Source organism: Carcharodon carcharias, chromosome 9, assembly GCF_017639515.1.
Source record: "Carcharodon carcharias isolate sCarCar2 chromosome 9, sCarCar2.pri, whole genome shotgun sequence".
NCBI classification, from domain to species: Eukaryota; Metazoa; Chordata; class Chondrichthyes; order Lamniformes; family Lamnidae; genus Carcharodon; species Carcharodon carcharias.
The window spans coordinates 157289509-157304282 of NC_054475.1; the positions used below are offsets into that span (position 1 = coordinate 157289509).

The 14774-nt window shown below is 41.1% G+C and overlaps 1 protein-coding gene across 1 annotated transcript; it reads left to right on the forward strand.

Annotated features, from left to right (window-relative positions):
• The first annotated feature begins 892 nt into the window (after positions 1 to 892).
• Positions 893 to 12731, forward strand: vma21 (vacuolar ATPase assembly factor VMA21). The gene is made up of 3 exons (XM_041196356.1): positions 893 to 981; positions 5408 to 5517; positions 10654 to 12731. The coding sequence occupies exons 1-3, from the start codon at positions 926 to 928 to the stop codon at positions 10794 to 10796; spliced, it is 309 nt and encodes a 102-aa protein (XP_041052290.1). The 5' UTR covers positions 893 to 925; the 3' UTR covers positions 10797 to 12731.
• The last annotated feature ends 2043 nt before the right edge of the window (positions 12732 to 14774 follow it).

The window sequence follows — 14774 nt, forward strand, 5'->3', positions numbered from 1 at the left end:
TTTTATAAATGTAAAAGGTCAAAAATCTGATAGCATTTTTATTTATAATTCCATTTCAGATCTTAGAGATCAGTGATCCAGAGCAAGTAAAACAAAGCGTGGGATGGATTGTCAGTTTAGAAAATTACCACCAAAATTGAGTGAGCTGAAGCGTAAGAACGACTTGAAAATAAAAAATCTCACATGCCCATCAACTCTCTCTACGCACATACTTCCACTACCATCCAGCAAAAGCATTTTTTTATTTTCAAGTCATTCTTAAGCTTCAGCTCACCCAATTTTGGTGGTAATTTTCTATCCTGACAATCCATCCCACACTTTGTTCTACTTGCTCTGGATCACTGCTCTCTAAGATCTGAAATGAACTTATAAATAAAAATGCTATCAGATTTTTAACCTTTCACATTTGATGTTGGTAATATTGTTTGACATTGAAATTCATATTAAGCAATGATTTGTATGAATTTCAGTGCCAATTGCATTGGGATGTTCGACGGTCACCAAAGATCCTATATAAAATAAATGCAAGTCTTTTGTTGCATAGACTGGTCTGGCTAAGCACATGGGAACATAGGGAATAGGAGAAGTAGGCCATTCGGCCCCTTGACTCTGCTTCCCCCATTCAACTGGAATAGATCATGGACGATCTACCTCAACAGATTTCCTTCCCCAAAGAACATTAGATGGGGCTTTTAATGACAATCCGGTAGTTTCATGATGGCCATTGATGTCGGTGGCTTTTGTATTCCAAAGTTATCGAAATATTTAATTGAGTTTAAATTCCCGCCAGATGCTACAGTGGGAATTGAACCCGAGCCTCGAGGGGAACTTCCCATTGAGTGACACTAGCAGCCCGGGGGCAGGAAGTGACGACACACGCCACCATCAGCTGACTCCGGAGAGGCGGAAGTGCGTCAGCAGGAAGATGGAGCGTTTGGACAAGGCGGTGTTGAATGCGGCTCCGATCGCCGACTTCAGGGGGTGAGCGCGGCAGCGGCGAGAGAGCGCGGATCCTGGGCCTTTATAGCGGAAGCTGCCTTTCGATGGAAAATATTATATATATATATATATATATAAAAAAACCAAATCAGTTTGTGCTGTGCGTCAACATCGCGCCCCCCCACCCCCCGAGTCAGGTGCAAGGTGTCCGTTAATTTGGTCCGTGCTGCCGCCAGGCCAGTCACAAGGGTTCCGGGTCATTCACTCTGACCTTGCGTCTCCCTCCTCAGCCCATTTGCCATTTCTGATGTGTAACTTGTGAGGCAGGGTTTTAGCTGGACCTGTGCCCGGCGGAAACATTGCAATAAAAATAGCTATTTCCAGCTATTTTTATTTTATTTTTATTTTCAGATTTCCGGCATCCTCAGTATTTTGACTTTACCTTAGAATACATTGCAATTGTTGCTCTTATTTTTTGTGTGGAGGGGGTTGCAGATATAGATCGAATTGTTCTAGGAAAAGGGAACACGCTTTGCTTTCCAAATCGAGTGAATGTGTGTCAATTGGAGCCTCACACTGGGCGGAAATGAAACTTAAGGGAATTAGTGGAGCTCTGTTTTTTCCTCCTTGGCACGTGACTGAGTTGCTTTTCGTTTCAAGCAACTTTGGGAATGATTTGACCAATTGCTCCTTTTCTTTCCTTCAATTGTCACTATAATTCGTAGGAATTCTGAGTAACAAAACCTGGCCAAAACGAGCAGTTCTTTTGTCCTCTGAAATTGAGGACTCTGTGGACTAAGGCAAACACTAAATGGTCTGAGCTTTCAAATTGAGAATCTTCTATGACAAATTTCAAATGGCAAAAACACAAAAGTAGACTTGCAAAATGTTGCATTAAAAAAACAGCCCATTTACACTACTAATCCTACACTGATTTTCTCTGCTGTTTAGTCTAATCCCACACTTCCAATATCATTTTAATTTTTTTTAACCTTCACTTTAATCTTTTTGTGATTATCTTCAACTTGTGCTGTCTGGTGACTGTTTCCACAGATCAGTTATAGGCCATTGTAATCTTGAAGATTTCTAACCAGTCAGTCTTTAAGATTCTCTAAAACAAAGATTAAAAAATGCTGGCAAAGCTCAGCAGGTCTGACAGCATCTGTGGAGAGAGAGACAAAGAAAACATTTCGAGTCTGTATGAGTTCTTCAGATCTAAAAGGAGGTAGAAATGTGGTGAAATATACTGATTAAAGGGGGGATGGTGGGTTGGAACCAGCGAAGCTGGATAGAAGGCCAGCGATAGGTGGAGGCAATGGAGAGATGGCAAAAGATGTCATAAACAGAAGGTCAAAGAGTTAATGGTGATGGCTCTAGCTGAATGAGGTGCTAATGGTGACATTAAGAAAGCAAAATGTGATAATGGCCAGACCAGGATAAGCGTTCTGGAAAGTGACAGGTGGCCCTAGTGGGGGTAGGAGGGAGGGGACAGTGGTGGGAAGAAAGATCGAAAATAGGCTAAAAGCTGGGGATAAAACAATGAATGGAAATAAATTTTAAAAATAATAATGAAAATAAGAGGGAAAAAATTAACAAAAATTAAAATGAATATGGAAAAAAGGGGGATGGGGATGGAGGAGAGAGTTCATGGTCTGAATTTGTTGAACTCAGTGTTAAGTCCGGAAGGCTGTAAAGTACATAATCGGAAGATGAGGTGCTGTTCCTCCAGTTTGCGTTGAGCTTCACTGGAACATTGCAGCAAGCCAAGGACATGTGGGCATGAGAGCAGGGTGGGGGCATTGAAATGGCAAGCGACAGGAAGGTCTGAGTCATGCTTGCAGACAGACCGAAGGTGTTCCGCAAAGCGGTCACCCAGTTTGCGTTTGGTCTCCCCAGTGTTGAGGAGACCGCATTGGGAACAGCGAATGCAGTAGACCGAATTGAGGGAAATGCAAGTGAAGCAGAAAGGAGTGTTTAGGCCCTTGGAAGGTGAGGAGGGGGGAAGTAAAGGGACAGGTGATGCACCTTCTGCGATTGCATGGGAAGGTGTTGTGGGAGGGGGTTGAGGTGTTGGAAGTGATGGAGAAGTGGACCAGGGTGTCCCGGAGGGAAGGATCCTTGTGGAATGCTGAGGGGGGGTGAAGGGAAGATGTATTTGGTGGTGGCATCATGCTGGAGTTGGTGGAAATGGCGGAGGACGATCCTTTGAATGCGGAGGCTGGTGGGGTGATAAGTGAGGACAAGGGGGACCTTATCATGGTTCTGGGAGGGAGAGGAAGCTGTGAGGGCAGAGGTGCGGGAGATGGGTCAGACATGGTTGAGGGCCCTGTCAACCACTGTGAGTGGGAAACCTTGGTTAAGGAAGAAGGAAGACGTGAGAAGCATTGTTTTGGAAAGTGGCATCATCAGAACTGATGCGATGGAGGCGAAGGAACTGAGAGAATGGGACAGAGTCCTTACGGGAGTCAGAATGTGAGGAGTTGAGTCGAAGTAGCTGTGGGAGTCGGAGGGCTTGTAATGAATATTGATGGATAGACTATCCCCAGAAATTGAGACAGAAGGTTCAAGGAGGGGAAGTGTCGGAGATGGACCATGTGAAAATGATGGAGGGGTGGAAATTGGAAGCAAAATGGATACATTTTTCTAGGTCCAGGCAAGGGAATGAAGCGGCACCAGAACAGTCATCGATGTACCGAGAGTAGAATTGTGGGAGGGGGCCTGATCAGGACTGGAACAAGGAATGTTCCACATACCCTATAAAAAGACAGGCATGCGATACCCATAGCCACACCTTTTATTTGGAGGAAGTGAGACAAGTTTAGGGAGAAATTGTTCAGTGAGAGAACACGCTCAGCTAGGAAGAAAGTGAGTTTCTGCCTCTCTTACCCTTTCAGGCAGAGAGTTCCAGACCCCCACAATGCTCTGCCTGAATAAAAATTTGCTCATCTCCCCTTTAGTCTTTCCACCGATCACTTTAAATCTATGCCCCTTAATTACAGACCTCTCTCCTAAAGTAAATAGGTCCTTCCCATCTACTCTGTACAGGCCCCTCACAATGTTGTACATCACAATTAAATTTCCCCTCAGCTTCCCTTCTTCCAGGGAGAACAATCCCACCCTATTCAATCTTTCCTCATTGCTGCAATTTACTAGTACTGGCAATATTCTTGTAAATCCCCAGTTTACCTTCTCTAATACAATAGTCCCAGTATTTTTTTTTATTCATTCATGGGATGTGGGCTTCACTGGCTAGGCCAGCATTTATTGCCCATCCCTAGTTGCCCTTGAAGAGGTGTGGTGAGCTGCCTTCTTGAACCGCTGCAGTCCATATGGTATAGGTACACCCACAGTGCTGTTAGGAAGGGAGTTCAAGAGTTTTGACCCAGCAACAGTGAAGGAACGGCAATATAATTCCAAGTCAGGATGGTGAGTGACTTGGAGGGGAACTTCAAGGGTGTTTCCATCTATCTGCTGCCCTTGCCCTTCTAGATGTTAGTGGTCATGGGTTTGGAAGATGCTAAGTATGTCGAGTTTAACCTCATAAATTGTTTTCGCTCCTGTTATACTGCAATTTTTTGTGTGACTTTATGGTAACTTACTTTTAAGGGTGTTTCTATTCCTACACTTCAGCCTTTTCTCCCCTCAAACCGCATTATCCAATACAATATATTAAATAGCTCTTGCCAGCCATCTTCCAATCCTGCTAACCTGCCTATAATCCTGAGATCATTTGTATCTCTCTTGCTCACTAATTTGATCTTGAATTACAAGTTCTTAATCTTACTCATACATGTTGGACAAACTGTGCTTTGGGTACTGGGCTTTCACTTTCTAACTTATTGAATAACGGGCCCCTTCAGTCCCCCCCAACACCCTCCTGCCAGCATAATTTTTATTTTTGAGAAGGATTAAAAGATTGTGCTTGAAGACTTCCTTTAGTCCAGGATGTCTGCCATTATGACCTGGTGACTTATCCAGGTTGAGTTCCAACTTCTTGTAAAAGCCAATCACGTTCTACATTTATTTCTAACTAGCACAGCGCTACATTTTCATCTAGTATACTGAGCTTCTCACTCACATGTGAAAACAATCTTTTAATGTCTCTCATATCCCCGTCCTCCACAAGTTAGATTGCACCTTCATTTAACAAAAAGGAAATCTTGAATTTATTTGTTGCTTTTTCATGACCATCAAACATCTGAAGTATTTGTTGAAGTGTGGCCACTGCTGTAATGTAAGAAATGTACCGAGAAATTGTCTGGCTCATAACAACCAGGAATGTGATCTTTTATGAAGATGAAAACCTCTTTTTGCTTGCATTGGTATCTTTTCAGTCATGTCCTAGGCCTTTCCAGCTAAGTCTGGTTAAAACTAGTTGAAATATTGCTGAAATATGGCTTGTTGTAAATAGACTTGTTTACACTAACCACTGTATGGACCTGTTAACATTGTTTTTGATCATTTTCAGCAATGATGGCTCATTGTTAGCAGTGCTGAAGACTCTTCTCTTTTTCACATTCCTGATGATCACTCTACCAATTGGGTTGTATTTTGGGACAAAGTCTTATGTGTTTGAAGGTAACTGCATCTTAATGTATTATTTTTGGTGTAAAGATTTGTTCCTTTCAACTGATTTGGAGGCGATTGTTTCACAAGATAATGCAATCCAAAAACTTGCATAAAAGCTGCAGATTATACCCTGGTCTCTATCCCTGAACCGCTGGTTATTGGTATAAGTTTATGGTACAGGGACTTTATGCTGCTTTCATCTATTGCTGGCAACGCAAATAGAAACTGCCAGACTGTCACCGAAGAGATTCTATAAACCAGAGTCAGCATGCAGCATGTTTATTTGTGTCACTATGAATTTGCACATACATCAGTAGCTTACAAATGTGCAAAAGTGTATTGTAGGTTATTGGTTATAATTTACACTAAATGAGCTTATGAATGGAATTTTTATTGGGGTAGCTGTAGGGTAGAGATGCTTTTATATAACAGCACTTTAACCTGATTCATGTCACCAGTGTGAAAATATGTTTGGGAAGTAAAAGGAAAATTCAGCCTCCTAAACCCTAAACTTTTGAATTCTTTCCCTAAACCTCCCCACAACCCTCTGCCCCTGTAAGGCACTCCTTAAAATTGCTCACTCTGTAAAGATCATCTTAGAATGCAAAGGTAAACCCCCACTTTCTCTTCTCTAACACAAATTGTCACCTTAAACCATCCTCCCATTCTTCCTCCACCTTTACAAGTGCAGGGAGCTCATTTTGTCACAGACCATCCGTTCAGCTGCTTCCCTCCCTTCCCCTAGCAGGCCATATTTCCTCTACTGATCTCCATTGCTATACCCTTGAACTTGCATATTTTTATTGATTCTATCCCGTCTCCAGCCATGCTCTCTTTGAACTAATCTGGTCTAGGAGACCCTGTTCCATCGACCTTATTCTCACCAAACTGTTGACCACCAAACTTGCCTTCCTGATCCCCATATTAACTGATGGTGGTTTTCTGTCCTAAAGTGCTATCCTCTTCCCCTTCATATCTGCCTTTATCATCTCTCTCAAAAGACCCAACTGTCATTCCCCTGTCCTAGAAAACTACTGTGTCATCTCCAACCTTATTTTCCTCTTCAAAATCCATGAAAGTGTTGTTGCCTTCCAAATCTGTGTCCATATTACCTGCAATGTCATGATTGAATTCCTCCAAATAGGTTTCCACTCCTGTCACAGTACTGAAATGGTCCTTATCAAAGCACATTCTCTGTAACAGTGGCCTTGGTAATCCCTCTGTATCCTCCTTGATCTATCTGCAGCTTTCGACACAGTTGAACGCACTGTCCTCATCCATTGCCTCTCCTTCATTCACCAGCTGGGTTTCTCCATCTCCATTCTCCACCTGTTTCCATTCTTACTGTTGAATCATAGTCAATGTGTCCCTGTCATGGCTTCTGTTTCCACCTGTTGAATATTTGTCTCTGGAGTCTTCAAGGATCCATCTTTGCCCTCCTTCAATTTCTCATCTGTGTGCTGCCCTTCAGCAACATCATACAAAAACAATACATCACGTTCCACATGTATGCTCACGGCACCCATCTCTGTCTCTCCACCACTTCTCTTAACCCCTCCATTGTCTCTGATTTGTCAGACTGCTTGTCTGACATCTTATATTGGATAATTAGAAATTTCCTACAGCTAAATATTGTGAAGACTGAAGCTTTTGTCTTTGGTCCTTGCTGCCAATTGCCTCATCTGACCATTGTTTCCATTCCTCACCCTGGCAACTGGCAGGGCTGAGCCAGACCATTCATAACCTTGGTGTTTGACCCCAGGAATGACCTTCCAATCACATACCTGTTCAATCACCAAGACTGCCTAATTTCACCACTGTAACTACACCCAACTTAGACCTTGCCTAACTCAAGCCTTTGTTACCGATAGAATTGACTATTCTATTCATCTCTGAGCTGGCCTTTCACCTTCCATGCTACATAAACTTGTGCTCATTCAAAACTCTGCTGTCTGTATCTTGACTCACACCAAGTCCTATTCAGTCATCATCCCTTTGTTAACTGATCTAAGCTGGCTCCTGGTCTATTTTAAAATCCCCATTCTTGTTTCCACATCACTCCATGCCCTTGCCCCACCCTATATCTATAACCTCCCTAATTGCTACAAGCCTTCGAGATCTCTATGCTCCTCCAATTCTGGCATCTTGCATATCCAAAATTTTAATCAAACCACAATTGGTGATCATCCTTTCAGCTGCCTTGGCCCAAAGCTCTGGAATTCCCTTCGCAGATCTCTCCATTTCTCTGTCCATTTTAAGATGTTCTTTTAAAACCTACCTCTTTGACCAAATTTTTGGTCAGCTGCCCTATTATCTCCTGTGACTGAGCGTCAGTATTTTATTGATAATGCTCATGCTCAATGCCTTGGGATGTTTGGTTATGTTAAAGATGCTATATAAATGCAAGTCGTTAAAATCATTTTGATTAAAATATCACCACATGGGCTGCAGTGGTTCAAGAAGGTGGCTCACCACCCCCTTCTCGAAAGCAAACAGGGATGAGCAACAGATGCTGGCCCACGTCCCATGAACGAATAAATAAACTTCTTAGTTGGTTTGGTGAAAATCCTGTGAAGTGCCTTGAAATGTTTTACTGTTAAAAACACTATATAAACAAAAGTATTTGCAGTGGATCGAACATTTTCACATGTCTAAAGACCATTTTTATTGCACTGATTCCTTAAGACCATTCTTGTCTTCTAAATTAAAACCGTTCTTAAATATTGAGCTTAATTTCTTTCTACTGTATGAACAATTGAAATTAAATCAGTTAATACATATTTGTAAAAGTCTCCTTATGCTGTCAGCTCCCTGAGCTCATAGATTTCGTAGATTTTCAGCTGATCTTCTACAATACGTAAAGTGAATCTAATATTACTCACGTTAGCTTTATTACTGCAATAATTCTAAGGTCTCGAAATACATGAACAAGTTCTAAATATTTAAAGGCCTATTCCCACCCTGTTGCCATTTTTTTTCTTCTCTCTTTGCCCTTATATTTTTTTTTTCCTTTTTAATGCGCCCTAGTGTACTGTGTTTAGCTTTGTCTTGCTATTTTTGAGTTTAAATTCGCCTCTGTCCCTGGGTGATGAAAGGTAAAATCCTCTTGTGTGCCTGCTGCTGATTACAGTGCACGTCTTGGGTAATGCCAGAACTAGGTTTGGCTATGATGCCTTGAGGTTAAATAGTCTGCCGACTGGCCATGCTTGATGATTAACTGTCCGAAATTCTGGAAGCTGCCTAGTGTCTTTAGGAGCTATTTGAACAAAAATCAAAGAAAATGTACAAGGAATCTCCATAAACTGCCATTTTGTTTCTACATTTGCTTTGTTGGGAGAACGAAAGATCACTCCCTATTCGTTCTGACTTTATTAGTGGTGGCCACTCTCGGTGAGTCAAATGGAGTAACTGTGTTGCGCACCGTGATTTACCACCCATTTGGCTTAGCGTTCATGGGAATCTGAAATTAAGTTCCTCTGTGACAGGCAAAGTGTAGTTAGAAAACTTAATATTACCTAACAAACGGGAAATTGCTTATTTAATAGTGTTACAGATGGTGTAGTTTGCAAGCGTTTTTCCAGATGCAATAAAGTGCTATTACTGGACTGAGATTGCTACAAACTGGTTATTTTTTATACTCGGCAAACTTGCTGCTCCATAAGATTGTGACTGGAGGAGCCCGAGACGGGTCGCCAGCACTCAGGCCTGATCTCCATGTTATTGTAAAGGGACAAGCAGCTACATTTGCATCCACATCTCATTCTTCATAATGAGTTCCAATTATTCGGCATCAGTACAAAGGGTTTGCATAATAGCAAAACTACATGCAGTGCTGTTTCTGCCTGTGGACTATTTTGCCATCTGGAGCTCTATTTCCTAAATAGTTAATTCTGGACTTATCACTTGCATCCCTTCAATAACTCTGGTTTCTAACACCCCTTGCTATTTATACACTTTCACTACCTCAGTACAAGCAGATGAAACAACTCTTGTATTACAGCTGTTCTATGGTGCCTTATGGCAACTAAGGCACAAAAGCTTGGATCTTGCTTTCTGTGTAACTATGTAGCTAATTCTCATTCTGTGACATATTTTAAGGGGCTGAAGTGCCAAACTGACCTGGAAGCTCTTAACAGTTCATCAGTAAATTTGAATCCTAAGATTTGTCAACTGTTTTAACATGTATTCTATGAATACATGAATGCTAAGCCAAATGAGTGGTAAATCACTGTGTACAACACAGTTACTCCATTTGGCCACCACTAACAAAGTCAGAATGAATATGCACAATTGCAAGCGCTTTGTACTTTGACAGCAACTCTTCAGACTGTAGACCCTCTTGATTTAAAACTACATGATTTGGTGAGCAGTAAAGATAGAAATTTATATCTCATTTTGGGATGAAAGGCATTAAACAACCAGTGAAGTACTTTTGAAGTATAGTCACTTGTAGGCAAACACAAAAGCTAAGTTTCACATTTCAAGGTCTCGTAAACTGTACTGCGGTAAATGACCAGCTACTCTAGTGATGTTGGATGAGAATTGAACGTTGACCACGACATTTTTCTCAAAATGATGCCCTGGCAACTTTTACATCCATCAGAGAAGGCAGACACAGCCTCTGCTTAACTTCTGACCTGAAAGATAGCACTTTTGACAGTGCAACATTCCCTCAGTACTGCAGTGCAGTGTCCACCTAAATTACATATTCAAGACTCTGGAGTTGGCCTTGAACCCATAACTTTGACTTGGGCAAGAGCTGAGCCATGGCTGACATCTGTATAATATTGGAAAAATGTATTGAATGGTTGACAGAATCCACTCCCATTGCAAGACAATTTTCAAGCGTTTTGGGAAATGTTCCCAGGTTGACCGAGTCTACAATTTAAAAAAAAAACTTCACTTGGGCCGCTGTTGATTTCCATAACAAGAAACTGGATTTTATCAAACAAATATAAAAATCGGGCCAGAATTTTTTCTTTTAACCCCCAGCCTCTGCTTTTTGATATGGGCCCATCATTATTTTCATGTAGGCTTTTTCTCCACTGGCCCCACGCAATTAAAAGAAATACTATTTGGATTGAACCATAGCACTATAGTATTGATTCTGTATAAGTCCTTTAATTTTATCTTTTTCCTTCTCAGGCACACTTGGAATGTCAAACAGAGACAGCTACTTCTATGCTGCCATTGTCGCTGTGGTGGCTGTTCATATTGTGCTGGCCTTGTTCGTATATGTGGCGTGGAATGAAGGCTCAAGGCAATGGCGCGATGGCAAACAGGATTAAATGCAGCTTTGTTTGAGTGGGATCAGGCTGCTGCCATTCAAACTTCAATCCTGGGGTTGGAGCTGAAATGGTGAGACAGAAGATTGGCTGAAAGGCAGATCATGAAACCCATAAGAGGTTCTTTTGGGATCGGAGAAATTGGAGCAAAGTGAAGAAAAATGAAAATGACAGTATGGTTGAGGCTAAAATCAACTTTCAAAAACAAGTGTCTGTCTTATTTCTCCGGCTTTCCATTAGTTCAACAGTTGTGAATGAAAGACTTTACCCATGCACTTTAAATGTACACTATTTACATTTACTAACAATATGACACTTGTGGCTTGAAATACGGCTCATTAAACTTTAGAATACAAATGTTACTATAACAGGTGGTAACCTGTTTAAAGTAGCAGGATGGAGTTCTTAGAATTCTTGTGTTTGAAGAGCCTAGGTTCAGAAAATTAGTCCTCCTGCATTATATATGAAAGTGTTTATTTGTGCTATAATCTGTGCAGGTGCCTACTTGTGTCTAGATCTATCATTGTGGTGTAAGTTAACGTTCTTAATTATGGATTCTGGTGAAGTAATCAATATTGTTACCTGCAATCTGGCAGATTATGCTTTCCTCTTGCACATTTTTAAAAAGGATTACATGTGTTAAGATTGCTGTGAAAGACTGCTCAATGTTCAGTAATCTTGTATACGAAATTGTTTTGGAATTGTAAGACTCATTCCAACTTTGCTGTCTAATCTCAGGTGCCTGGTAGAATGTCAAATGCTTTAGAAGAATCTGCATTTTGAAATGAACTCCTTCCCTAAGGAATCTAAGGTATCATGTTTGTTTTTTCTGGTTCCTCAAATCTGTATGGCCTTTCAGAAAGGTTCAACGAAGACAGCATTGCATATAGTTAAGGATATGTAATATGGTAATGGAATTCCATCTTTTGGTCATGTCTCCAAATTTTTCAAAGTTTGTAAGGCTAGAAATTGCTCTTGGCTAAATGCTAGCACCAGAATTACTAGCACAAAATCTAGAACCTTTGAAGCTTTTTAAAGCCAGTAACCAAAATGTTGCTGGGCTGTACGGCAAGTAATGTTTTTCTACAAATTCTCCCAGTGCCATTGGCCAGATTTTTCTCCTTTTGAAAGATTGCGCTCCCTTTAAAATGGATGAATTGAAGAATTCATGCTGAGCATTTTAATATTTGTTCTAATGTGAAATATTCAGTCTAAATGAGCAAAACTTGAGACACTGTGGAGCATGTCTTTCAATATAGTACTGAAGATGTAAAGTTGAAATGGACAGTGCTTTGAACCAGATCTCTTAAGGAATGATCCATACTGTAATTTTAAAATCGTCCGTTTTGATTTTCTAAGAGCATATCAGTAAAATTCAGGATCAGGATTAAGAACTATACATGGTATATTGAAATTCTGAGCTGGTATAGTAAGAGGTAGCCCATATTATGCTTTTTGACAAGTGCAAAGTGCTCTCACTGAGCTGTCCACCCCAAGAGAGGTAGATTGTTAAAGTATTGTGTAACTGATGTAATTGGAGAATTATTGTAATTTGGGAAATATTGGCCCGATGATGCCAGCAAAAATTACCTTACAGACTGAAAATTGTGGAATTTCCTTAAGATTGAACTTTTGAGTCAAGCCTTGAAAAATGCATTGTAAACTGCCTTTGTTCAATGTGAGTTATGTTACAAATTGTTTAATTGTAATGTGGTGAAATTAATTTGAATTTGTACTGTCCTTATTTCTGAAATTCCAGCAGATGCTTTGATATTGTAGAATAGATCAAGACTCTGCTGATTTGTTTAATCATGATTTCTTATTGGCTGACTAAAATTTCCAAACTGTAAAGAAAAGCTAACTTAATGCTTTATCACAATTAACTGATTTCTTTGGAGTGTAATTTCTGTTTAATTAAAGTAAACATAGCAACATTTACACACAAGTTTCCACAGACAGCCAATTAGATAAATGACCATTTGAATACTTTTCGATGATTGCTTTGAGAGAAGGATGTTGACCAGGACACTTGGAGAACTTTGCTTGCTCCACAGAGCCTTGGGATCCTGTATGTTCACCAGAATAGGCAGATGAGGTTTTGGTTTGTTGCCTCTGAAAGTTGACAATAACTGATGACATTACCAGACTGCCCACTGTGGGCTGAATTACTTTTTCTGGCAAAATTTAGAACTGTATCATTAACTTTTTCAATGACTGGGACTGTTAATCTAGAGATGACTAGAGGTGATATTAATGGGCAAATATGTTTGACATCTCTTCTAATCCCACAGCAAAATACAACCCCCCCCCCCCTCCCCCCCCCCCCCCCCCCCAGCCCCCCCCCCGCCCCACCTTGCTGCCGCCCAAGCCAATTAAGATCAGTGATGCTGGAAAATGTGGCCCATTTTCCATATCTTGGGAGCCTCTTCTCAACAAAGGCAGATATAGATGACACTTCATTATCATCTCCAACGTACCAGCTCAGCCTTCAGCCAACTGAGGAAAAGAGCATTTGACGTGCAGGATCTCAGACCTGAGACTGAGGTCATGGTTTACTGGGCAGCAGTGATCCCTGTGCACCTATGTGCTTCGAAGACTTGGGTGACCTGCTTCAGGCGCCTGAGAACATTGGAGAAGTACAAGCTCCAAATCTTGTGACAAGATAGTTGGCCCAAGTCAATTTATAACGCCATCATAAATCTTAATTACTAATTCTCTTAATTCTTAATTTAATTACTTAATTCTCTGGCACTTTCAGGTGTGGAGTCTCATTCCTCCAGATTTTGATTGTTATTTCTCCTCAGCTGCTGCCTAACCCACTGCAGTGTCCTCTCCCTAGCCAACATGCCCCGTGTCGAGTTGCTGATCCCTCAAAAACAGCTCTGCCGGGCAGGACATATTTGCACGCCTGACACCAGACTCCCGAAACAACTGTTGTACTCTGAACTCAGTCGCAATAGGAGAATTCCAGGAGGACAATGGCAAGGCTTTAGGGGTGTCCTCAAAGCATCCCTGAAGAGATCAAACATAACTACTGACTCATGAGGGACCCTGGCTTGTGATGAACTAAATGAAGAGGGCTCATTCAGGAAGGCACTGAATACTATGAGAAGCTTTGGTATTGTGCAGAGGTGAAGTTGCGGCATCAGAGAGTGCACAAACCTCCAAGCAATCTATCCAACCCTTCCAAGCACCCACCTGTCCCACACCTGACAGTCTGCAGATCTCAAATTGGACTTGTCAAACCAGAGTAGAAGCAAAGTCATCCTTGATCCTGAGGGCCTGCCTAAGAGAGACTGACTTAACATAAGTACTGTCTGCATTTTAAAAACTTTAAAAAAACCAGAGCACCAGTTGAACATCCTAAACTTTCACTAATATCACAGCATTTTGGAATAATGATTACATCATTCTTGTGCTGTTCTTAATGAATAACAGAATTCAATGGAGCAGCTACATGAGGCTTTTAATTGGAAGTGCTTCTTCCCCATCGTATGACCATGTTTGAGCCTAGGTTTACAGCTTTCCTGTGGAGAATATTTTTTTCTTAATTATATTTTTTAAATGAGCAATTTGTTTGGGTGAATGGAAGAAGAGAAGGAGCTGCAAAAGCCTTACACTAGTATACAACTAGGCCCGAACCATTATTACAAAAGCAAAATACTGTGAATGCTGGAAGCACTTGGGTTACGCAGCAACTGAGGAGAAATAACAATCAAAATCTGAAGGAATGAGACTCCACACCTGAAAGTGCCAGAGAGGTTGATAGTAATTAAGATTTATGATGGCATTATAAATTGACTTGGGGTTGGAATGGACAAGTGCTAACTTCTGGTTAATTTAGTGAGCACCATGTAAGTGCCACTTCCATGTGTTTCCAGCCCAAGTCTTTCAGTAAGATGCTGGTACATCAAAGCTTCAGGATGAGCAGGGCAACACAAACGGTGGCTTTCTGATTTCTGTGTTTGTGTGCGTGCATGG